We start from the raw sequence: 24,768 nt of genomic DNA, 5'->3' as shown, positions 1-24,768 counted from the left end.
GCATGTATCACTTCAATAATTTTTAATAGTTAAAATGGTAAAGGTACACCACCAGAAAGGATGTCGGAAGAGTAAACAAAAGTGTGATGGAAAATCAGCATGCTGTGGGGGTTGGGAGCACCGATGTGGGGTAAGGACAGGTGAGTTGTAACAGGAAAAGAGCCCTATCAGGGTGAGCCCTAGCAGTGAAGACCTGGCCTGCCAATACAGGAGATGCAAGAGACGCGGATTTGATCGCAGGGTCGGGAAGATCCACTGGAGGAAGGCATGGCAAGCCACTGCAGTATTCTTGCCTGGGAAATCCCAAGGACAGAGAAGCCTGGTGGGCTACAGTCCGTGGAGTCACAAAGAGTTGGACGTGACTGAAGCAACTTAGCATGCATACACAGAGGGAGTGGAAGCCCACTCTGCAGCTTCTCTGCAGACTTAACTGGACAACACAGAGAATTCACTCAGCGTGTCACCCGGAGCCAGGAGGACAGGGGGCTAGCATGTCAGTGGCTGTTCGTTCACCAGAAGGGCACAGCTAATTTGAAAAGGGAGTGCGAACACCAAGACTGTTTCCCTTTCTTTCTGCGGTCATGGCCATTGGCTCTCCTTGCTTTTTATCCTTGTTGTGTGTGTGTGTGTGTGTGTGTGTGTGCGTGTGTGTGTGTAGGACACATTGGGGCTGGTGAGAAGTGTGAGGGCAGAGGACCTCTGGGACCACGGGTCCTGAGCCAGGAACCCAGAAACGCAAGGGACAGCAGTTCCTTTTTGACCAAGTGCTGTATGTTGGTCAGTCAGTCGTGTCCAACTCTTTGCAACCCCATGGACTGCAGCACGCCAGGCTTCCGTGTCCTTCACCATCTCCAGGAGTTTGCTCAAACTCATGTCCAGTGAGTCAGTGATGCTATCTAACCATGAACAGTATGAAAAGGTGCTATATATATATATATATTTAAAGTATTTATTTATTTATGTATTTGGTTGTACCAGGTCTTAGCTGTGGCACGTGAGATCTAGTTCCCTGCTGCTGCTGCTAAGTCGCTTCAGTCGTGTCCGACTCTGTGCGACCCCATAAACGGCAGCCCACCAGGCTCCCCCGTCCCTGGGATTCTCCAGGCAAGAACACTGGAATGGGTTGCCATTTCCTTCTCCAATGCATGAAAGTGAAAAGTGAAAGGGAAGCTGCTCAGTCGTGTCCGACTCTTAGCGACCCCATGCACTGCAGCCCACCAGGCTCCTCTGTCCATGGGATTTTCCAGGCAAGAGTACCGGAGTGGGGTGCCATTGCCTTCTCCACTAGTTCCCTGACCAGGGATCAAATCTGGGCCCCCTGAGTTGGGAGCATGCAGAGTCCTAGCCCCTGGACCATCAGGCAAGTCCCGTGTATCTTTTTTTAAATCAAGCTCTACTGTGAAACATTTTAAACATGCGCAGATGTAGAGAGACTAGTGTAATGAGCAGGTTCAGTGTTTTCAAATTTTGCTGCACTTGCTTCATTTGTCCGTTTTTTTTCTCTCCCTCCTTCCTCCCTCCCCTCCTTTTTCTTTCATTATTGCTGAAGTATTTTCAAGGGAACCCAGACCTCCTGTCATGTTGCCCCTATATCCTGAGTGAGTTTCTCTGTAAAAATTCAGGCTGTGCTTCTTAGGGGACAGGTGTCTGCCTCTCAGACAGTGGTAGGAATCATTGTACTCACTCCAAAATTCTTGACAACAGTCTCAAGCCCAGTGAGTCAGTCAGGGAGTCTGCCCTGGGGGCTGCCACGAGCTTGGCCTTCCCATGACTGATGACCAGTGGCAGGTGTGGGACGCACAGCCCACTCCTACTTGAACGGCTGGGGCTCAAAAGGCTCTGACCCCGCAGCCCTCCATGGGGGCCCCTTCCTCCACGCCTGGCCCTCCACTGACAGGCACTCCGCCCGGGCCACCGCTCAGTGAGGTCGGTGGACCAAGTGCCACGCTCAGGGCTTCCAGTCAGCAAGAGACACTCTGTGAAAGGTGAAGGTCTAGCCTAACTCTGCTCATTACTCTCTCATTCACTCAGGTCTTCATCCAACATCTGTTGAGAGCTTTACTCTGTTACTTAATATCGATGAGGGAGTTGAAACTCAGAGAGGTCAAGGTAGCAGGGAATGTAAGAAATAAAATATGCTGTATATATATATATCTTTTTTTTTTTTTTGCTCAAGCTCACCCAGATCTCCAGCCTGCAGCACAGGGCGCTTACCCCTCCACCTGTTCAGGCCCTCCTTCCCAGTTAAGCAACACCCCACTGATGGCCTTTGCTGCTTACCAAGCACCTTTCATCTGATCCTTAAAATCTCCAGGTAGCTGTTGAGCTCAAACATGAATTTTAGTTCTGGCTGGCTAGTTCTTCACCATATAGTATGATTAAAGACTTTTGGAGCTGATAACCTTCCAAGTTTATTCTGTAAGTTAGTATAAATTTCGTCTTCCAGAGCCTGAAAATAATTTTAACAGGGAAGAAAAAGCACTTTGTGGTTCATTTGATATAAAATATGAATTCATGGGAGGAAGTAAGTCTATTTCCACTCTCTCAAATTCTACAGGTAATTTTTGCTCTTGGGAAATAGTAACTAATGTTTCCAGTGACTTTGATCTTGATCTTAGATCCAGGTCCCCATCCTGCGTTTACCCACAGAATTGCTCCTGAGGAAAGAACCACACAGGATGTCAGGGTCCAAATTTGCAGATGGCTCCAGCTGAAGAGGTTGCTCGTGGAAGTCATGAGATCAACAGTCTAATTTTGGGAAGTCCTATATCTCACAGATAGGTGGACTGAGCCCCACAGAGGGTCATATTCAGCTCAGCCTCATTGCCCCTACTGGCCAGTCCAGCAGATGTATGTTTGTCTAGAAAGTTCCCCAGCCATGCCAGGGAAGTGATGTGGACTTCCTGTGGCTCTGCTAAAAATAAAAAAATCAGCTAGTGAGAATAAGGAGCTACAAAGTAGACAGGGAGTACGTCTTGTTTAAAAACATGATCTCGTGTAATTTTTAAAAATCTCCTTTAAGGAATAGGATTTTCATATATACTCTGACATAAACCACACTTACCTGCTAGGTAACTTACAGAATGTTAAGAAAAGGGAAAATAGGGCTTCCCTGGTGGCTCAGTGGTGAAGAATCCGCCTGCCAATGCAGGGACACCGGTTCGGTCCCTGATCCAAGAAGATTCCATTTTGCTGTGGAACAATTAAGCCTGTGCCCCACAGGTGCTGAGTCCACGCACTGCAGCTACTGAGGCCCGTGTACGTAGAGCCTGCGCCCGGCAACAAGAGAAACCGCTGCATTGACAAGCCCTCGTGCCTCAAGAGAGAGTAGCCCCCGCTCGCTGGGGGGCTGGAGAAAGCCCGAGGCGGGGGGCTCGGGCAACTGGAGAAAGCCCGAGCACAGCAATGATGACCCTGAACAGCCATAAATAAATCTTTTTAAAAAAGGAAGAAAAGAGAAACCAGCTTCAAGCCTCTGTTCAGCAAAGATTGGAATGGACAAGAAGCTGTAAGATTATGTTAATGAGATGGGGAGAAAGTAGGGTCTCTTCTCTCAATTAGAGAAAAAGAAAGGCAATTACAAACTGTGGCATGAACCAAAATATCTTACAAGAAAGTCCTGGCCCAAAGTCGAAGGAAACGAAAATGTAGCATGATTTTGAGAGATGTGTGAAGGTAAGCAGGACTATTCCATTTGCCACATTCTTCTTAAGTGACAGAAGTACCGATTTGTAGAGTAAGACGTTGTGGCCTCCTCCAGTGAACACTGTTTTTATAATCGCCATATTGTCAATAGAGCATCGATTGACTTTTCAGCTTTGAGAATCTACTTACAGATAAAATGGGGAAGACAAATACGTTTACAGAACAAGAATGGAAAATGTGATCAATCTCAGCAATGTACAAAGTGGACAGAGGCTGAGAGACGTGGGGAGGAGCGGGAGAGAGCTTGCTGGGGGTTCTCATACTCGCCCGATATCACGGAAGTCCGTATACTGCACAGCACTGATGGAGGAGTCAGGTGAGGTTTGAAGCTTATTCCTGAAGTTACAAATTCGGGATAACTAACAGAAGAATTAAAGAGAACTCATGTAGATGTTAAAGGAGTTCAGAACACGCCACTCCAAATTATGCCACTTTGACGCATTGATTTTGAACAGAAGGCAGTTGAGAACAGTAGATGTGGAGGGCACTCTGATCTCCCCCCTTTCTAGCTCAAATCAGGTCTTTGAATTTCCCTTGAGAAAGGTGCTCTTCCTTTACCAGGAGGAAAAGAATGTTCATTTCACCGGGGACTGGGAGTCAGTGCTGAAACGGTCCCGTGCAAATAGCCCAGCTGAAATAACCCTTGTCTTCCATTAGTTTCTCCCCGTGTATTTACTGGGGACAGTACTGCTCAGCCCAAGCCCCCTGGTCTCTTCACATCCCTGCAGTTACTGGTCTTTGGGTAAACAGGCGTGTGAGTTTTGGGGCCTGACAGCTTATTCAGGTCATTTTCCTTTTGAAGATTCCCATGTACGTGTCAACATAGTAAATCAAATGTGTATGCTTTTCTTTTAACCCATTTATGTCAATTAATTCTTAAACCAGCTTACAGAACCTAAGAGGGGAAGAAGAAGTTTCTCCTCCCCTACATCATCAAAAATTGGATGGAGGGAAGGGAAGGGGAAACTATAATTTATATCATAATTTTTCAGGATGGGCAGTTAATAGTGGGCCTTCCCCAGTAGTTCAGGTAGTAAATAATCCACCTGCAATGCAGGAGACCCCAGTTAGATTCCTGGGTCGGGAAGATTCCCTGGAGAAGGGGTAAGCTACCCACTCCAGTATTCTTGCCTGGAGAATCCCTGTGGACAAAGGAGCCTGATGGGCTACAGTCCATGGGGTCACAACGAGTCGGACATAACTGATCGACTAAGCACAAAGAAATAGTAATAGAAATAGTAGTATAAGTAGAAAGATTGTTGCCAGAACTACAGTTAGAAGTGGTTAAAACTGGTAGCCTCTGGGAAGTTTTGTACTACAAGTGAGCTTAGGGTTTAGGCAGAGACGCTGTTCTGATGTCATGTACGAGATTGTTTTGGTAAAAAAAAGAAATAAGTTGTATTGATCAGCAACAAAAATTTTTTAAAGGAACAACATAATCAGATATCTTAGAGAATCCTAGTTAATCCAATTTTTGAAATTTTAGGCAAAGGAACATTTTTCTGATGAGGAAATGCTAAATATAATTGCAGAGATTTCCTTACCCAAAATTTTAAATATAGCCTGTAAGCATTTTTAATTTTCCTAAATTTGCCCTTATGCAGGAGGAAAAAACTAGTTCCTGCTCTGATAGTGATACTTAAATGCCACGTTTGTTAAGAGAGATCTTGGGGTTTTCTTGGAGGTGAGAGACGATGAAGTACTCTGAAGTACTTCTGGATTAATCCAGAATTTAGTTTATTTACTATAACATTTAGACTCTTGGACAAAATTTTCAGCTTATTTTTTTTCTCCGTCTGAACACAGCTCTGATTTTAGAATGCCAGTCACTGAAAACTAGCATTTACTATACAAACATTCACTTTGGGTGGATCCATTTCCAAGGTCGGCCCTCACCCGCCCCCGCCCGTGCACACTGGGATTGCGCGGTGCGTTGCTGAGGTGCTGGCCGGGATGTGTGCTCCTGCACGCTGGGCAAGGGGTGCTGCCCGCACGGGGGTGTGCCCCTGGTGCCATCTCCCGGGTGTGATGCTGAATTAGAGCATGTTTTCCTTTTCTTCTCTCCAGGAAGGCCCTTATGTCTACTTGTCTATGGTGGGAAACATCACAGACTCAGATGCCTTGATCGCTTCATTGTGTGAGTAATGTGAAACGCTGGCACTTGCCGCATGTGAGGGGTCAGTTCCCTACAGCTGTCCGTTAAACGAGTACCTGTACCCCACGTTGTACCATTCTGTTTGCATGAAATGTCTGGAAGAGACAGATCCATGGAGACAGACGACAGATTAGTGGGTGCCTGGGGGTGCAGGAAGGGAGCGGGATTTGGCCAGAAATGGGGAATGACTAACATTGGGTACAGGTTTCTTTTGCAAAGTAGAAACTAATGCAAAGTGAGGTTGTGGTGATTCAAATCTGGGAATGTACTAAAACTTGTTGAGTTGTACACTTTAAACAGGTTTAAGAAAAAAACAGACCTGGCACATGGATTATATCTCAATAAAGGTATATTTTAAAATGTTTGCACTGAGTGCAGATTGAGGAGTCTGCAGTATTTAAACTGGGTGTTTTTCATACTTTTAACATTTATTTGTATATAAATGTATATATATTGTACAGGCTTCCCAGGTGGCTCAGATGGTAAAGAATCTGCCTGCAGTGCGGGAGACCTGGGTTCGATCCCCGGGTCAGGAAGATCCCCTGGAGAAGGGCATGACAACCCACTCCAGTATTCTTACCTGGAGCATTCCATGGACAGAGGAGCCTGGTGGGCTGCAGTTACATATATATATTCTTGTAGATAATTTCCAGAACTCTCCCTGCTCTGCAGAGATATTAACTAGTTTTCCTTAGCGATCCGATGGTCCAGAATCCACCTTCCAGTGCAGGGGACACAGGTCCGATGCCTGGTTGGAGAACTAAGATCCCTTATGTCTCAGAACAACTAAGTCCATGTGCCACAACACAGACCCAGCACAGCCAAACCAAAGGACGCAGATTGCTTGGGGTTCTTGTTAAAATGCAGATTCTGATTCAGAGGGTCTGGGGTAAGGCCTCTTGGATATTGATCTGTGGACTGTCCTTTGATTCACCAGGATGTAGAACTTGTTAAAGATGGTAAGGAAGACTTTATTCCACAGAGACCTCAGCAGTGGGAGAGAGATTGGCTCAACCCTTAATACAGGGACGTATGTTCATGTTCAGTCAGGCATGTCCGACTCTTTGCAACCCCATGGAGTGTAGCCTGCCAGGCTCCTCTGTCCATGGGACACTCCAGGCCAGAATACTGGAGTGGGTGGCCACGCCGTCCTCCAGGGGCTCTTCCCAACCCAGGGATCAAACTCACATGTCTTACATCTCCTGCATTGGCAGGCAGGTTCCTTCCCACTAGTTCCACCTGGGAAGCCCCAAAATGGAATTCTCTGGGCAAGAATGCTGGTGAGGGCTGCCATTTTCTTCTCCAGTGGATCTTCCTGACCCAGGGACTGAACCCGGGTCTCCTCCATTGCAGGTGGATTCTTTACTATCTGAGCCGCCAGGGAAGCCCTAGATACAGGGATAGGTGGAAATTTATAGGCTGGGAACAGGGTCAGAGACAGTGGATGGAAAATTATTAAAAAGAAACATCAAGGCTGGGGGACTGATGATAGACTCAACAGGATCCTTGCTAAAGGCAGGCCAGGGTATTGCTATGAAGGGTGGGGGATGAGGAATTAGATATGATATCAGCAGTGATTGGTAATCTGCACTCTCTGTTTATAGCAGCAGTATCTATCATACCACAGCCACGGCATGAAACAACCTGAGTGTCCATTGACAGATGAGTGGATAAACAACCTGCATTGTATTTATCCGACTCTTCAACCCCATGGACTGTAGCCCGCCAGGCTCCTCTGTCAATGGAATTCTGGCAAGAATACTGGAGTGGGTTGCCATGCCCTTCTCCAGGGGGATCTTCCCTTCCCATGGATCGAACCTGGGTCTCCTGCATTGCAGGTGGATTCTTTACCGCCTGAGCCACCAGGGAAGCAGAATATTATTCAGCTGTAAAAAGAAGGAAATCCTGCAGTTTGTGATGACACAGATGGGCTTTGAAGAACATTATGCCAAGTGATAGAAGCTAGACAGAAAAAAATGAAAACTACAATATCTCATTTTTATGTGGAATTTGAAAACCTGAAGCTCACTTTAGAGAAGGATCAGATTTGTGGTTACCAGAGGCAGGGGCTGGGGAGTGGCGGAATTCGATGAAGATGTTCAAAAGGTACAGACTTCTAATTATACAATACATTCTTACTAGGGATGTAATGTATGACACAGTCAATGCAATTAACACTGCTGTGTGGCATTTATAAAGCTGTTGAGAGAATAAATCACTAAGGTTACTCAGCAGGATTCTTGGGCCGAGCCCAGAACCCAAGGTGCTGGGGCCGGTTAAGAAAGAGTCGCCGCCCCTCGCGTCCTCACCTCTGCGCTGTGGCAAAGGCCACGGCCGTCGCTTGGCTCCTGGGTGCCCCCTGCAGCTCCGCCTGTGCCTCTTTCTCTAAACCTCTGCCTGAGCCTGGCGGTCAGTCACAGGATAAAGGACGAGGATCACATTAGGTTTGTTAATGCTCTGCTTGTCCTTTCCCTCCCTTTATAGGCATTGAACCTGCAAAGAGATGGTCAAAGTTAAGCGATAGATGAGAGGCCAGAGATCTGGTACACTGGGGCGGGCAGATAGCAGGGCCTGCTTACCCTTCCCACCCCGCCTTCCTCTCCAGCATTTATGCTGCCCCCGCCCTCCCCAGGCCCCACTTACACACGCACGCACGCACGCGCCGGCACACATCCTGTCTCCTTCAACTTGCTGAATTACCTGTAGTTTCAGACACACCAAGCACTCTCAGCCCCAGGCTTTTGCTCAAACTTTACCCCTGAAACACCTCTCCCTCCCCTATTCAGGGCTGGCCTGCTGTGATTTAAGACCTGAGATTTTTGTTGTTGATGTTTCTCCATGAAATGCACTTTATTTCTGTAATTCAGATTATTTCTTAGCACAAGTTCCAGAAGAGGCCATTTGGTTTAGGGAGTAAGAGCTGTGTTTCAGTTCATACACACTTCCCAAGGTGGGGGCAACTGACGCACCACTCGAGGGTCCATGTGGGGCTCGTGTTAAATGACCCCCTCCTCTAACTGGCCCTTGAGACTGGACCGGGTACCTTTTGGGACAGAAACGAATGGTGGGCTGGCCACTGATCTGTGGGGTGCTTATCCTCACTCCATCGCCTTGATTGCTGGCAGTTGGATGGCATCTTCGACTCAATGGACACAAGTGTGAGCAAACTCCGGGAGATGGTGAAGGACAGGGAAGCCTGGCGTCCTGCAGCCCGTAGGGTCACAGAGTCAAATGCAACTGAGCAACTGAACGCCAACAGTGGAAGATCTGGGAGTAAGAGAAGAGCCTGAGATTAAGACCCAGGGTTGCGTGTGCCTTGACTCCTGGTAAAATCCAGAGGCCTTCAAATGCCCTCAGTGCACGGCCCCTCCCCACCCTGCTTGCCTGTATAATAGAAGTCTAGACAAGCAGTCCCCTACCCCCACGCCCTCCCAGCTCGAGGACCAGCAGGCGCCTGTGTGTCCCTGAGGAGCCGGCTTCAGTGCCCTGCCAGCCCTGAGTTACTGCAGCAGGCCAGCCACGTTGCCCGTGGGAGCAGGGCTCACCCACGCTGGTGTTAGTGCGGAGCCCGCCTCGCACGGCTCCTCCCCGATCCCTCCGGGTCCTAGTGCGGCGCCCCCCGTGGCCCCCGTGGCCCGTGTCCTCCTCTCCCAGCCTGCGAGTGTCACACCACCAGGGAGCGGCCGTCAGCCTCATCCGTCCAGTGTCGCCCGCCTGTTGTGTGCTGAGCCTCCCCATGAGCCCAGGGTGACGCCTCCCTCCCCTGTAGGGTGAAGAGGAGGTGATCGGAACCCCTCTGCTCCTGGTCTGTGCAGTGCCTCCCCTCCCTGGCCCCATTCTCTGTCCCTGTCACTCACTGCGTGAGCCACCAGCAGGCAGACTTCGTGTTCTGTGCTAGGCATTCTTGAGGTCTAGCACAGAGGCGTCTATATTGCTACAAAAAAGTGTTGAATTAAAGAAGGAAATGGGGACTTGCCTGGCGGTCCAGTGGCTAAGACGCCTCGCTCCTGAGGCCCCGGGTTCAATCCCCAGTCAGGGCACTAGATGCTCGTGATACAATTAGGAGTTCCCGCGCTGCTCCTAAAGATTCCGCGTGCTGCAACAAAGCCTGCAGATCCCTTGTGCCCTAAGACCCAGCTACAGCCAAATAAATAATTTTTTTAATGAATGGAGAGGGTTATTTTTGTGAATGTCTGAATACCCACTAATCTCTTCGCTCCTAAAGCACTGACCTTTCACTTGTGATATTTTCTTAGATTTGGGGTACACTAGGTGGTGTATTCCACCTGTTGTATCTGTGTTTAAATGTAAAGGGAAAACTTTTACTTTCACTGTTAGTTGTTTCCTGGTGAGGTCACGGCTGGCAGTCAGCTAAGGACAGGCTGGACGCCTCTGCCGGTTGTGTCTGTCGCTCACAGAATCTCCGCTCAGCGTGTGTCTCTGTGTTATCTCATTTAAGAGCTCACTCTGTTTACTGGCCTGTCCTTTTCCTGAGGACAGCCTTTCATCAGAAACCTCTGTCCCCAGCCCCGGAGAGACCCTAACTCTAACCATTAAGAGACTGTTGTTTTGTGCTGTTCAGACCAGATCAGTCAGATCATGGAGCTAATTTTGGACCATTCATAGCTTTCCTAAGTTATGTGAGAACTGTGGGAGCAGGGGTCACCCACAAAGAGAATGAAGCAAAGAGGTGGGGGCGTTGGGTTCTTTTTTCCGCCCACTGGTTATGTGAGATCTTAGGACCAGCATGTATTACTTTGGTAAACAGAAAAAGAAAGAGATAAAGACAGAGAAGGAGAGGAGGAGGAAGGAAAGAAGAGACGAGGGAAGGAAATATATGACTTCACGCAAGGCCCGCGGTCTAGCACTAAAAAGACTGTCTGACCTCATAGTGCTTTCTGGAAGAAACCATCCTGATAATGGGGTCTGAAAAGGTTTCTTAGTGCACACCTACCCCCAGGTCAGCACAACTGAGGCTTTCGTGGTGGCTGTTGTTGGTGAATACTCTGTAGCAGACTGAAATGCCCCTTTTGTCCATTTCAGATTCATTCCGTAGTCCAGGCTGTGTTGCCCCCCTCCCCTCCTTGCTGGCCCCTCAACACTCAATGCCTCTTCAGTTATTAATAAACGTGTTTTTATAAACATCTCCTGAACAGTAATTTTCCCACATCTGACCTAATACAAACTTTATATTGAAATTTTAAAGTTAGGAATTATAATGCATCTACCAAGATAATTACTAAAGATTATCTTTGCAAAGTCTGACTGTGTCGAACTGATTTAGAATTCTGCTGCTTACGATGAAAAAGGAGGAGGTGAAGAAGCCACGCCTGTGAAAGCACTTTGGAAAATGCACACCATTTTACAAATATAACGTGATGTTGTTATCAGTACTGGTGTCCAGGGGTACTGGGTTTTTGTCTCAGGACCCCTCTTTCCTTCCACTAAGGCATCATGAAGACTGTAGAGAGAATGGCGGTTCAGTTATTCTTTTTATCTCCTCCAAATGGGGTGGGGGAAGGTCATTTTCACCAACTGTCATAAAAATAATTGCCAGATGAGTAACAAAATGTATTTGTTTTTAGGGAAAGAATATGGCAAAGCTGATGCAAGATGGCTTAATTTTGATCCAGCCATCGTGTCTGTGGAAATTCTGATGGTCGTCCTGGGTGGGTCTCTGGCAGTGGTCCTCATTTATGCCATTGTCAAAGAGAAGCATTATCGGTAAGTGCTCTCCCCTCTCCGGCTAGAAAGAGGAGAAACACCAGCTGTCCCGATGCCACAGTGTCATGTGGCGTGGATGACGACCACCGTTGTTTGTTGGACGGAAAGTAGAGTAGAAAGTCATTTGATGTCGTGTAATTTCGGATTGGTCAAAATAAAAAACACTAGAAATATGATGGCAGTGACAACCTCGACACCGTATAGACAAGCACAGGGCTAGCAGCTTTGGGTGACTGGCCACCAGTATTGCGGAAAATCAAAGGGTAGTTATTTTCATCTTCCACCCCCAAATCATTCTAGAAACTTCTCTTCCACGTGTCACAAAGAGAAGTCTCTTAGGTAATTCTGAGGTGGACATGCAAGATAAATAGGTCTTTTCAGAGGCAGCCTTTAGAAGATATGGGGAAGGCAGAAGAGCGGGGAGATAGAGGAGAAAGACGGCCGATTAGCCATCCATCAGTGAGGCCCTGCAACTGTGAACTCCGCCCCCTCCCTCCGTTCCCTTCCTTTCCTCCTGAGGGACAGAGTGACCTGGGACGAACAGATCGCTTTCCTGGGAATGATTCCCAGGGAATGGTTTTAGACTCATGTCAGCTGGGCACAGTGGCATTCCATTTTCCACCATCTTGGATCAAAGAAGTCTGTGTAAAACTTCGTCATGAAATTTCAGACTTGAAAGAAACCTCAAAAGTCATTTACTCTACTCGCCCCCGCCCGATGTTACTTAGAGAGTTGGTAGGAGAAATTTCCTTCTGGGCGCCTGTAGTTGTTCAGTCGCTCAGTTGTGTCCGATTCTTTGTGACCACATGAACTGCAGCGTGCCAGGCTCCCCTGTCCTTCACCGTCTCCTGGAGCTTGCTTCTGGGCACCTTACATGTCCATGATCGTGGCTGTGGGTTTGCTACGTTTACCCATGTGTATATTATTTCAAACATTTTCACACGTATGCGTTGCTGAATATGTACCAGGCACGTGCTTTATCTACGTATCTCATTTAATCTCCACAGTATTATTTGAGGTGGTGGTTGTTTAGTCGCTAAGTCATGTCTGACTCTACAGACCCCATGGGCTGTAGCCTGCCAGGCCTCCTTGGTCTATGGGATTTTCCAGGCCACAATACTACAGCGAGTTGCCATTCCCTCCTCCAGATCTTCCCGACCCAGGGATCGAACCCCAGTCCCCTGCATTGTCAGGTGAATTTTTTGCCAGCTAGCCACCAGCGAAGCATTATTCAAGGAAGGGACTATTATTAGCCCTTTTCCAACAGGTGAGATTGGAGCTCATAAGTTCACATCCAGGTCTCTCTTTCGTGACTTCACTAAACCTTCCAAGGGATAGGACTGGATACCCAAGAGACCTTCTTTAACTCCAAGCATAGTCTAGAGAGGGTACTGTTGCTTCTCCGAGGAGAGTGTCTCTTTGTTGTGTCCGACTCTTTGTGACCCCACGGACTGTAGCCCACCAATTTCTCTGCCCGTGGGATTCTCCAGGCAAGAATACCGGAGTGGGTTGCCATTTTCTTCTCCAAAGGAAAATGAAAGCATGGGTCTTCATCAGTGATCAACTTGCCCCATCAAGGGAGCTCTCTGTGAAACCGGAGGTCCCACTTCAGGGAGGTGATCTGCTGTGGGAGATGATGTTGGTATAGCTGGCAGTTTCATCTCTGTCTCTTTCTCTCTAACAGGCATTTCGTGCAGATTACCCTGAGTGTGTGTGAATTGTATGGCGGGTGGATGACCTTCTGCCCAGACTGGCTTATGGGAAGCCCCAACCTCAACACCAACAGTTGGCTCTACTTTTGGGTTTATCTGGTATTTTTTAATGGTATTTGGGTTCTGATCCCAGGACTGTTACTGTGGCAGTCATGGGTAGAACTCAAGAAAATGCATCACAAAGGATCTAATTCACGCAAAAAATTTCAGTGAATTTTCAAAGTCATAAACACTGTCAGCTTGCTTTATGAGAATGAATCCTTTTTGTTGGGCCAAAATGTAATGCATTCCAGTCTGTGCTTTTCTTTTTTTCATTGTCATTTTGGAACAACCTAATTGATTTCAGTGGAATCAATTTCAAATGGACTGTAAGGTTGACGAGTTTTTGCTGCTGTTGTTTTTTTCCAATTAAATGGCAATACAGGGAACAGAATAAATTTTAAACAGAATAAAACACATTTAATTATATCCTTTTATGGCTAACATTAATTGTTGTACGTTAATAAAGCCAATTATCATGAAATGCCATAGAGCATGTTATATTAATTTTATATTTCAAAGAACTTATTGTTGCTTCAACTTCTGATCTTCCCACCAGTCTTTTGATTACTAAAGTGAAACCAGAAATGAAATGAATGCTTCTGTTTTGTGTTTGTACTGCAGCAAGTTTGTGAAGCCAACAAAAAAAAAATTGACAATAGAAGGATTTTATGAGTGGGTTAACTCCTCATGGGTGAACACTGGGGTTTCACCAACAGCTGATTAATTTATACCTGTTCTCCTGCAAGGAGGAAGAGTTGAAATACCTTACAAAAATACGATAAAAAGTAAATCAGGAAATAGGGACATAGGGAAAGTAAGAGTGAGAAATAATAAGATGAAGGCAAAGTTAATACGCAGAAAGGCATGCCATGATGTTGTGTATAATTGATACAAGTGACACATAAATTTGACATTTTCCTTCAGCACCAAGAGGGAAACACTGCCACACGCTGTCGCAGGCCACACTCGTTTCGGCAGATGTTGCAGCAGTTCTGTCCAAGGTGGGGAGCGGATACTCGCCTTAACTCGTTCAACACCTGCTTTTCTTATGGCCTCTTAGCACACGGATGTACTCTCTTGCCTAGGAGGGTTGCCTGGCACATACATACACCAGGCACTTGCTTGGCCACTGCGGCTGCTGTCATTCAGCTCAGCCTATGTTCCACCTCCATCTAGGTTTCCTCTTATCGTGCAGAGAGCTGCAGGTACAGTCCTGGATGCCAAATTCGTTTCACTGTTTGAGGTATTTGTGAGAGGTTTGAAGGATGAAGGCATGGAGACCGTTTTCAACTGTTCCTTTTCACTGTTGTTTTTCTGTTCTCCGGTGACAGGGAATGTCTATGGAATTCTCCTGCATAAAATACCTAGAGTAATCACTGTTTTTCTATGCTTATATCGTGAATGATACTTGACTACGATATTTGTTGAATACTGAATGAATGTGGGCAAGTACGCTTGAGGAATATTATATGAGCACGTTAAAGACTCTGGAAGTTCTGCAGTATGAAGCGAGATTAATTTGTTAAGCCCAACTTTCCCCAACATATATCAGACCACTTTAACAAGTGGGATGGTTGTTTCATGGAACATCAGGTAGGGGGAAGCGCTGAGTAACAGTCCAATTTAATGAGATTAAAAACAAACCAGTAAATAATTAAAGTGGCATTTTAAAAAATGTCATTTGGTATAGCATTCTAATATTTAGGGGAAAACAGAAAGATATTCAAGTCTTACACAGAAAGCAAAGACAACTACAAAACACTGAGAGAAGTTAAATAAGACCTAAATAAGCAAGAGAGATATGCATGTTCATGGATTGGAAGGCTTAATGTTGTAAAAAGTTCAGTTCAGTTCAGTCACTCAGTCGTGTCCGACTCTTTGCGACCCCATGAATTGCAGCACACCAGGCCTCCCTGTCTATCACCAATTCCCGGAGTTCACTCAGACTCATGTCCAGAGAGTCAGTGATGCCATCCAGCCATCTCATCCTCGGGCGTCCCCTTCTCCTCCTGCCCCCAATCCCTCCCAGCATCAGAGTCTTTTCCAATGAGTTAACTCTTCGCATGAGGTGGCCAAAGTACTGGAGTTTCAGCTTTAGCATCATTCCTTCCAAAGAAATCCCGGGGCTGATCTCCTTCAGAATGGACTGGTTGGATCTCCTTGCAGTCCAAGGGACTCTCAAGAGTCTTCTCCAACACCACAGTTCAAACGCATCAATTCTTCGGCACTCAGCCTTCTTCACAGTCCAACTCTCACATCCATACATGACCAAGGAAAAACCATAGCCTTGACTAGATGGACCTTTGTTGGCAAAGTAATGTCTCTGCTTTTCAATATGCTATCTAGGTTGGTCATAGCTTTTCTTCCAAGGAGCAAGCATCTTTTAATTTCATGGCTGCAGTCACCATCTGCAGTGATTTTGGAGCCCCCCAAAATAAAGTCTGACACTGATTCCACTGTTTCCCCATCTATTTACCAGGAAGTGATGGGACCAGATGCCATGATCTTCGTTTTCTGAATATGGAGCTCTAAGCCAAATTTTTCAGTCTCCTCTTTCACTTTCATCAAGAGGCTTTTTAGTTCCTCTTCACTTTCTGCCATAAGGGTGGTGTCATCTGCATATCTGAGGTTATTGATATTTCTCCCAGCAATCCTGATTCCAGCTTGTGCTTCTTCCAGCCCAGTGTTTCTCATGATGTACTCTGTATATGAGTTACATAAGCAGGGTGACAATATGCAGCCCTGACATACTCCTTTCCCAATTTGGAACCAGTCTGTTGTTCCATGTCCAGTTCTAACTGTTGCTTCCTGACCTGCATACAGGTTTCTCAAGAGGCAGGTCAGGTGGTCTGGTATTCCCGTCTCTTTCAGAATTTAATTGATCTATAGATTCCATGTAATCCCAATTAAAATCCCAACAGATTTATCTGTTTGCCATTTTTTAAATAAGTTGATTTTAAGATATTTTATGGCAATGCAAAGGGCCAAGAAGGTGAAGACAACGTTGTGAGAGCTCAGAGCTAGAGGACTTTCTCTACCAGACATTCAGTCTTAGTATAAAGCTGCAGTAATTACAGCAATGTGGTGTTGGTACAGGAAAACCAGTGAGCAGACAGACCCATGAAGCAGACTGGAGAGACCAGAAACAGACCTTCCTGTATGGACTCTGGATTTAGGACGAAGGTTCCACTGCAGAGCAATGGGGAAAGGACAGTCTTTTCAGTAAATGGTGCTGGGTCAGTTGCATATCCATGTGGGGAATATGAATTTTGATCCTTACCTCACACCATGCATAATATCAACTCCAGATGAATTGTTGATTTTAATATGAAAGGCAAATAATAAAGCTTCAGGAAGAAAAAATAGGAGAATATAGCCTTTAAAAAGATTCAAAACCGGCAATAAGTTTGACTACTTTAAAATCAAGTGTTGATACTTTGGATTATCAAAATCCACCATTAAGAGAAAAAAAAAGGAAGCCAGAAGGTGGAAGACATTTGTAGTACATATAGCTGACAGAAGACCTATCCCAATGAGTAAATCAATTAGACAAAGACATGCAATTTAATAGAGAAAAGTTGATGAGATAATTTGACTAAATACTTCACAAAAGAGAAGGGATTTGGGGAATGATAATTAAGGCCACAAGATGTTGCTGTGTGCTGCTGTGGTTAGTCACTCAGTCATGTCTGACTCTTTTCAGCCCCATGGTCTCTAGGCCACCAGGCTCCTCTGTCCCCATGGATCCTGGACTGGGTTGCCATGCCCTCCTCCAGGGGATCTTCCCAACCCAGGGATCAAACCCAGGTCTCCCACACTGCAGGCGCATTCTTTACCTACTGAGCTATCAGAGGCCTGTTAAAATGGCTAAAAATGGGAAGACTGACAATGATGAGTGCTGGTGAGGACGCAGGACCACCGGCCTTCTCATGCACTGCTGGTGGAGTGTAAAGTGGAGAACTGGTTTGAAATGGAACTGAGCGTGTGCATGGCCTGAAACCCAGCTTAGGCGTGCTTCACAGAAGTGCTGACTCTGTGCGCCAGAACGGCAGCAGCATTCATCATAACCCCAAACCAGAACCAACCTAAATGAATAAACTGTGGGATATACATATATAATGGACTGTAGATACATACAGTGAAAATTCCAATATGAAAATTAACAACCTACTTCATAGTAACATGGATGCATTACACAAAAATAGTTATAAGTAAAAGAAGCCAGAGCAAGAGGGTACATATTGTATGATTCAATTTCTGTAAGCTTCAAAAGTAGATAAACTAGGGGAATTCCCTGGCAGTCCAGGACGCCTTGCTTTCGCCGCTGAGCTGGAGGGTTCAGTTCCTGGACAGGAACTAAGATCTCACAAACCACACATTAGGAAAAAAGTGTAAAAAAATAAAAAAAAGTGTATACATGTCAATTCCCATCTCTATGTATAAAAGAAATAACTAATGAGAACAAAGAACTCTATCTACATTGAAGGAAATTCCGAAAAAGAGGGGATATGTGTATGTGTATAGTAGATTCACTCTGCTGTACAGTAAAAACTAACATTGTAAAGCAGCTATACCGCAATAAAAATTAATTTTTAAAAAATGGATAAAACTGTGGTGTTGGAAATCAGGACAGAGGTTGCCTCTGGGGAAGAGGGTGGGGATAGTGATGGGGAGAAGTCACGAAGGGGCTTCTGAGATGCTGGTAATGTTTTATTTTTTTCATTTGAGTGGTTGTTATAATTTGTGATAATTCATTCAGCTGTACCTGTATGAATGGTGTACTTTTGTCTGTGTATGTTATACTTCAACTTAAAAAGTTTATTTGTTGAGATTCCTGGTATAAAGACCTGAAAAATGTCTCCCCCAGGTCCTCGTGAAGAGAATGCTGTGTCCTTGACAGCAGTTTGAGTATGACTGGGGCTGTTCTAACAGTGTCCCCCACGTGGGCTGAAGGCAGGATGCCAGAGAGAGTCTGGATCAGCCTTTCTATGAGGGATTACTAGTTGTTTCCAGTACTTTGCTCTCTGCTGATCTGGCTCAAGCCACGGGTAAACAGAGTAGAGAAAAATGGACGGGCTTACATATCGTGCAGGCAGTCCTAAAAATACGACTTTTCTCAACTGAGCTTTTGCTGAGTATTGGATGGGAGAGAAATGGAGGTTATAGACTCTGACAGGACCCTGGGAGACAGATACATTTTACTGCCAAGTAAGGACCTGAATGTTTTAACCCTTCAGTGAATGGGAAGGATTGGTGTCCCCATATGAAGTCTAACAGGTCACTGAACAAAAGCCTGTCTCCCGGTGACAGGGAGTTAGGGGCAAGGTGACACGGGTAATACTGTATTTCATTAACTCTAAGATAGATATTTTCACCCACATTTTAACATTTTTAAAATGAGAATGCAGTTTACAGCTGATGTGTCATAACTGACTAGACCATGTTTTTTGTTTCAAAAATATAATCATCTATAATCACATCTTGAAAGTGAAAGTCATGTCCGACTGTGCGACCCCATGGACTATCCAGTCCATGGACTTCTCCAGGCCAGAATACTGGAGTGGGTAGCCATTCCCTTCTCCAGGGGCTCTTCCCAACCCAGGGATCGAACCCAGGTCTCCCGCATTGCAGTGGATTCTTTATCAGCTGAGCCCCCAGGGAAGCCCTATGGCATCTTAGACTCAATTAAATAAGTCACTACCTTCAATATTGTTCCTCTCTTCAAGTGTGAATATCTCCAACTACTTGGATTCAAATGTCTAAATTTTACTTGGGATCTTAGGAATCATTTACTCCAATATCTGCCCCACCCCCGCACCCCCATTCCATCACATTTGTTTCCTAGGAGCTGTCCATAGAAGGCATATTTTGATGATTTGCCTATCAAATGATTTGCAATGAGTTATGAATTGCTTATATTAAAGGCAGCTAGCTTCCTGCAAACTGTCCATCCTTTCTCAGTGTTTCTACCATAAATTTCCTCTGTGCGCTCTTCCTTTCCAAGTAATGTTGAGGCAAATATCAGCATAATCCATCCAAAATCAGAGTCTAAATGATGACGTTTTCTTGTATTTAATTATGTCAGCTCTACAGTCCTGAAGTGCTAGCACTGAGGCTTTAGGAAAAGTCTACAGGCTGCAATGTTGTTCAGTCGCTGAATCATGTTCGATTCTTTGTAGCCCCACGGACTGTAGCCCACCAGGCTCCTCTGTCTTCCAGTGTCTCTCAGAGATTGCTCAATTTCATGTCCGTTATGTCGGTGATGCTGTCTCAGTTCAGTTCAGTTGCTCAGTCGTGTCTGTTTGCAGCCCCATGGGCTGCAGCACCCCATGGGGTCGCAAAGATGCTATCTCACCATTTCATAAAACTTTGTCCAAAAAAGGCTTGACAGAAACCAAAACGCACAAAGTTTGGAGAAGAATCCTTTGTTTTCTTTCTTTTCAAAGTATTCTTAAAATCCATGTACCGTTGTTCGTTATGGAAGCTGGAGTTTGGATCTAAAAATAATTTATAATGAGAATAATTGGATAAAGCCTTGAGAAAGGTTAACTGTTGCTGTCCTTACTCTTGTAAAACTCCCTCAAGGTCCATAAACACCCTGGCAGGCCTCCTCTACTCACTGTCCTTTTAGAAACTCTACATCTTCTCTCCCTTTCCACTGCCTTGACACTCCGGCTGACCCGACATAACAAAACCACTGTTTCACTGTAGGACGCAGATCACATCCTTTAATTCATATTAAGGTGCCAGTAACTGATAGTGGTTTGATGTATCATCCTTCCCGGATATATTTGCATTTAAAAAATACAATTGATCCGTGCCCGTTGGTAAAAAATGGAAAATCCAGATAAGCAAAAAGAAAAATAATTAACCCCCAGTATCATCAGATAGGATCGCTATTACAAATTTAGTTTCCATTTCTCAAGCTGTTGCCTGTGCATGTATTAACATAGGTGGGAGAGGACACTTTTAACATGTGAAGAAGGGTTTTAACCTCCCCGCTCCCTTCCTCTCTCTCCCTTGCCCCCAGATTTATCATCCAGGAACTAGCAGTATAGTATACTTGTCCACACCGAACCAGCTGGATAGAATTACAGAACATGCCCCCATCCTTGAGAAATTCATGCGCTCACAGAGACTGATAGGTAGCAGTTATCATTTATTTTTGGAAACCAGTTTCCTTAGATGTTTGTGTCCACACATATCAAGTTGACATCTTAAAATATTGGATTGGCCGCCTCCCAACTCTTCAAGGGAGGGATCAAGTGTGCTGAGTGTGCTGCAGTGCAACGTTTCAGGTGTTGAATCCCTTCCCCTTTGGAAGCCTCTCTCAGTCCCCCAGTCAGAAGAGGAGGACTCTGCATTCTTGCAGCCCTTGTCTGTGTCACTTAAGTGGCCTCGTACTGTTTTGTTATTTTTGATGTCCACCTTCCCAGCTGCACATGGGCCCTTCAAGGCCACACTTAGAATCCTAGACTCATATATTGTTTAAAGGGGCCTTGAGTGGGGAGTAGGGGAAGAGGAATTGGGAGATTGGGATTGACATTTACTCCTATATATAAAATAGATGACTGATGAGAACCTACTGTATAACATGGGCAACGCAATGTTCTGTGGTGACCTAAATGGGAAGGAAATCTAAAAAATGGATGTGTGTATATATGTGTGTGTGTGTGTATATAACTGAATCACTTTGTTGTACAGCAGAAATTAACAACATTGTAAAGCAACTATACTCCAATAAAAATGTTTTAAAAGCGGGGTGGGGCCTGGGTAGGTTCAGTTCACACACACGGAGACTAAGGCTCAGAGAGGTTGGATAACCTGCCCAAGTCCACATAGCTTTTTAGTGAACCAGAACCGAGTTCACTTAAAGTACTTTTAGGGACTTCCCTGGGAGGCCATTGGTTAAGTCTTCACCTTCTGATGCAGTGGGTACAGGTTTTATCCCAGGCCTGGGCTAAGATTCCATGGGCCTCCTAGAAAACATAAAATGTAGCAATTTTGTAACAAGTTCAACAAAGACTTAAAACCCTCCACATCAAATAAGTACTTTTTCAAGTCCAACCTTGTTAGACATGTTGCCAGAAGCCTGCAAGCTATGAAAATCATTCAGTTTTGTGGATTTTTTAATGGTCAAAAAAATTCAAGCTCAGTACATTTTTGATCATCTGGGTCTATTCATTATACTTGAGGAGCCTCTCAATTTCATTGTTCTGTGTTTGCTGATGATGCATTTTAGTTAAAAAAAAATAAATATTCTGTCTTGGTCTCTCATTTCTGAGTTGCTGTTTTGTGCTAAAAGGAACCGGGCACAGATTTTTGGCATTTCTTGGTTACATTCTGGGAGTCAGACTGCTTTTGGTCCCAGGGGTGCTGGAGGTGGGATCTAATCACTAAGAACTGGAAGCAGGGTCTCACCCAGTTGAGTTGCAGGAATTGAGTGGGTCTCATGGGCTTCTGAGCGCCCACAATTTGAACTGTCTCGGTAAAGTCATTGCCTGTAGGGAGATAGGACCGCAAATTCATGCTCCCCACAACAGCGACATCTGGCGGCCGTGGGGTAATTTGAGAGGCTGATTTGTGGGTTCTGATGGGATGCCCCGATTATATTTATAATAGTAAAGCAATTGTCACTGTGGAAGCCACTGCCCTTTCCTGGGGAACCCCGTTTCCTCCCATGACACACCCACCTCTAACCACCCCACACCCAGGATGCACCTGCAGCAGCTTCCTGCCTCCTGGGGGCCCCTCTCCTCCTAGCCCCACTGGCTGCCTGGGTGCAAAGAAGTAGACTTGGGCCATCTGGCAAGGGTCAGCCGCCAGCGGCCATGGTAGGTAGGGCAGGCCTGGCCTGCATTCTGGAGCTTACAGGCCAGTGATTTACTGCCCGCTTGGGCATCAGGTGGCTGGGGTATTTTTAGTGTCCCACTCTGGAAAGTGTCAGTAGTTCACTAGCCCGAAGTTCTGTTCTGTGCAGAAAGGGTTCTGTGATCATGATCGAAACCTGTATCCTCTCATTCTGCCTGCCTTTTCTTGTCGTTCAGCCGCTCAGTCGTGTCTGACTCTTTGTGACCCCATGGACTGCAGCACGCCGGGCTTCCCTGTCCTTCACCATCTCCCGGAGCTTGCTCAAGCTCATGTCCATTGAGTCGGTGATGCCATCCAACCATCTCATCCTCTATCGTCCCCTTCTCCTCCTGCCCTCAATATTTCCCAGCATCAGGGTCTTTTCCAATGAGTCGGCTCTTCACATCAGGTGGCCAAAGTATTGGAGCCTCAGCATCAGTCCGTCCAATGAATATTCAGGGTTGATTTCCTTCAGGATGGACTGGTTTGATCTCCGTGTAGTCCAAGGGACTCTCAAGAGTCTTCTCCAACACCACAGTTCTTGCTTTAGAGCCTGGCTATTCCTGTCATCATATTAAGGGCTTTGAGATGTCCTGCAGTGGAGAAACCTGTGTAATTCCATTAAACCTAGCACCTCCCAAGCTTGTTGGACCACAGAACCCTCTTTTCAGGCCAACAGCCCTTCACAACCTTTGGAACCAGTGGTTCACAGACCCAGGCTTGGGGAGTGCTGGCCCACATGCCACAGCCACGTCGTGAGAGCTGCCAGCTGCCTCGACTCGTGGCTGCATCTGCACCCCAGATGGCATCTCCTTGGACGCCAGTTGCTCCCAAAAGTGAACCTGAGCTCATCGTGAGTCAGTCCCGCCTGGACCATTGCCCCAGTCCTAATCCCTCTCCACACTGGCTCTCCAACACCTCCCAGCCTGCCTGGTAGCCGAACCATTGGGAGGCAGCAGGGGAGAGAGGGGCCCCCCCATGCCTCCACATCTGTTGCAATCCTCTTCCTCGTGCTCTCCTCCCCGCCCCCGCCCCAGATCAGCACCCAGAGGGTGCTGCTTGCTTTGAGGCCAGGAGCCCCTTAGACAGCAATCTTCTTGCTTTCTCTTGCTTTCTGCCTTCTGAGTTCTCATCCTGTGTTCCCCAGCATCTGCTTGGAATGCCCTGGGCCTGGGAAAGAAAGTGAAAGTGTTAGCCGCTCAGTCACATCTGACTCTTTGTGACCCCACGGACTGTAGCCAGCCAGGCTCCTCTGTCCATGGGGATTTTCCAGGCAAGAATACTGGAGTGGGTTGCCATTCCCTTCTCCAGGGGATCTTCCCCACCCAGGGATCAAACCTGGGTCTCCTGCATTGTGGGTAGATACTTTACTGTCTGAGCCACCAGGGAAGCCCCTGGGCCTGGGAGGAAACTTTTATTAAGTGAATCAGTCCCACAGTCCTGACTTGGAAGACTTCAGCCCTGGCTACCCTGGCTGGAGTTCTGAGAATGTATTACCTTTTTTTTTTCCCCCCATTAAATCCAAGCAAGATGTGAACCACAGCCTTTGAATCTGTGAACTGGTCCTTCATCCCTGGTTTCCCTCCGCTTCACATCCCCAGACCCCCACGTTTTTGGTTGAGTCTCTCCCACTTGGCAGCCCCATTCCAAGCAGAGATGGTTCTGCAGGAAGAGCGAAGGTGGTTTGTTACAGGACTGAGTGCAATTAAATCCCAGAGGTCCTGCCAGCTGAGGTGCACTCCCCCTCAGCTGCATGCTGTCTTCCTCTCTGCTTTGATCAACATTGTATAGGAATCTCTAAGTCCATTCCAGAATCTCTGGCTTCCAGAACCCATTGCCTGCTCTCCATTCTTAACTAAAACCTGCTCTCAGCATAGCATATAATCCGTATGTTCACATTAAGTTAGAATCAACTGAACACCCACAAGATGGAAGAGAGTTTTATGGCCCGGGACGATTCCTGGGAGCACGTGAAATTGGAAAACCAAGGAATCTTAAGAATTCCAAGAAGCAGTTTCACGCAAAACTGAGAAGTAGCCATTACCACTGCATTTTCCCTCTCAACATCTATACGCCCCTGGCGTGACCATGTTCATGTCAGACTGTCCTCTGTACAAATGTCAAAGCACACGCCAAGTTTGTAGGACATTTGCCATCCACCACCCCTGTCTGAGGTTAGTTCTTTTCTTAACTCGTAAATGATTCAAGACTCAAGCTCTTTTTATGATTCAACCTTGGGATCCCACCCTAGAGCATTATTTTATAAACCATGAAATCATGGTATAAAACTATAGATAGGTGGTTTCCACCATTTAGTGCCTGTATCAGTCACCCAGCACTGCGGGGGAAAGACACACCATCTTCTCAGGGGCATGCAGTGGTAAGCATTGTGTTTGGAGCCCTGTGGGGGACCGGGATCTGGCTGATCCCGACTGGCCTCAGCTGGCCATCTCCGCTTGGGCTGCCGTGGCTTCAGGTTTCTGGACTACTTAGTAGGCTTTTGTTTGTTTTTAAATTATTTTGTCTTTGGCTGTGCTGGGTCTTTGCTGCTATGCTCAGGCTTTCTTCCAGTTGCAGTGG

General features: G+C 46.2%; 1 protein-coding gene across 1 annotated transcript in view; it reads left to right on the top strand.

Annotated features, from left to right (window-relative positions):
- EBPL (EBP like) overlaps window positions 1-13,826 on the top strand; it is a 30,862-nt gene extending 17,036 nt beyond the window's left edge. The window contains exons 2-4 of the mRNA XM_069601423.1: window positions 5,773-5,842; window positions 11,446-11,584; window positions 13,269-13,826. Of these exons, the coding sequence (XP_069457524.1) occupies window positions 5,773-5,842; window positions 11,446-11,584; window positions 13,269-13,509 (450 nt within the window). The 3' untranslated portion in view covers window positions 13,510-13,826. The remainder of the gene's footprint in view (window positions 1-5,772; window positions 5,843-11,445; window positions 11,585-13,268) is intronic.
- The last annotated feature ends 10,942 nt before the right edge of the window (window positions 13,827-24,768 follow it).

This window comes from Ovis canadensis, chromosome 10 (genome assembly GCF_042477335.2).
Source record: "Ovis canadensis isolate MfBH-ARS-UI-01 breed Bighorn chromosome 10, ARS-UI_OviCan_v2, whole genome shotgun sequence".
In the NCBI taxonomy this organism is placed as follows: Eukaryota; Metazoa; Chordata; class Mammalia; order Artiodactyla; family Bovidae; genus Ovis; species Ovis canadensis.
The sequence above is the reverse complement of the archived record's forward strand: the minus strand, read 5'-3'. Positions and strand labels throughout refer to the sequence as shown.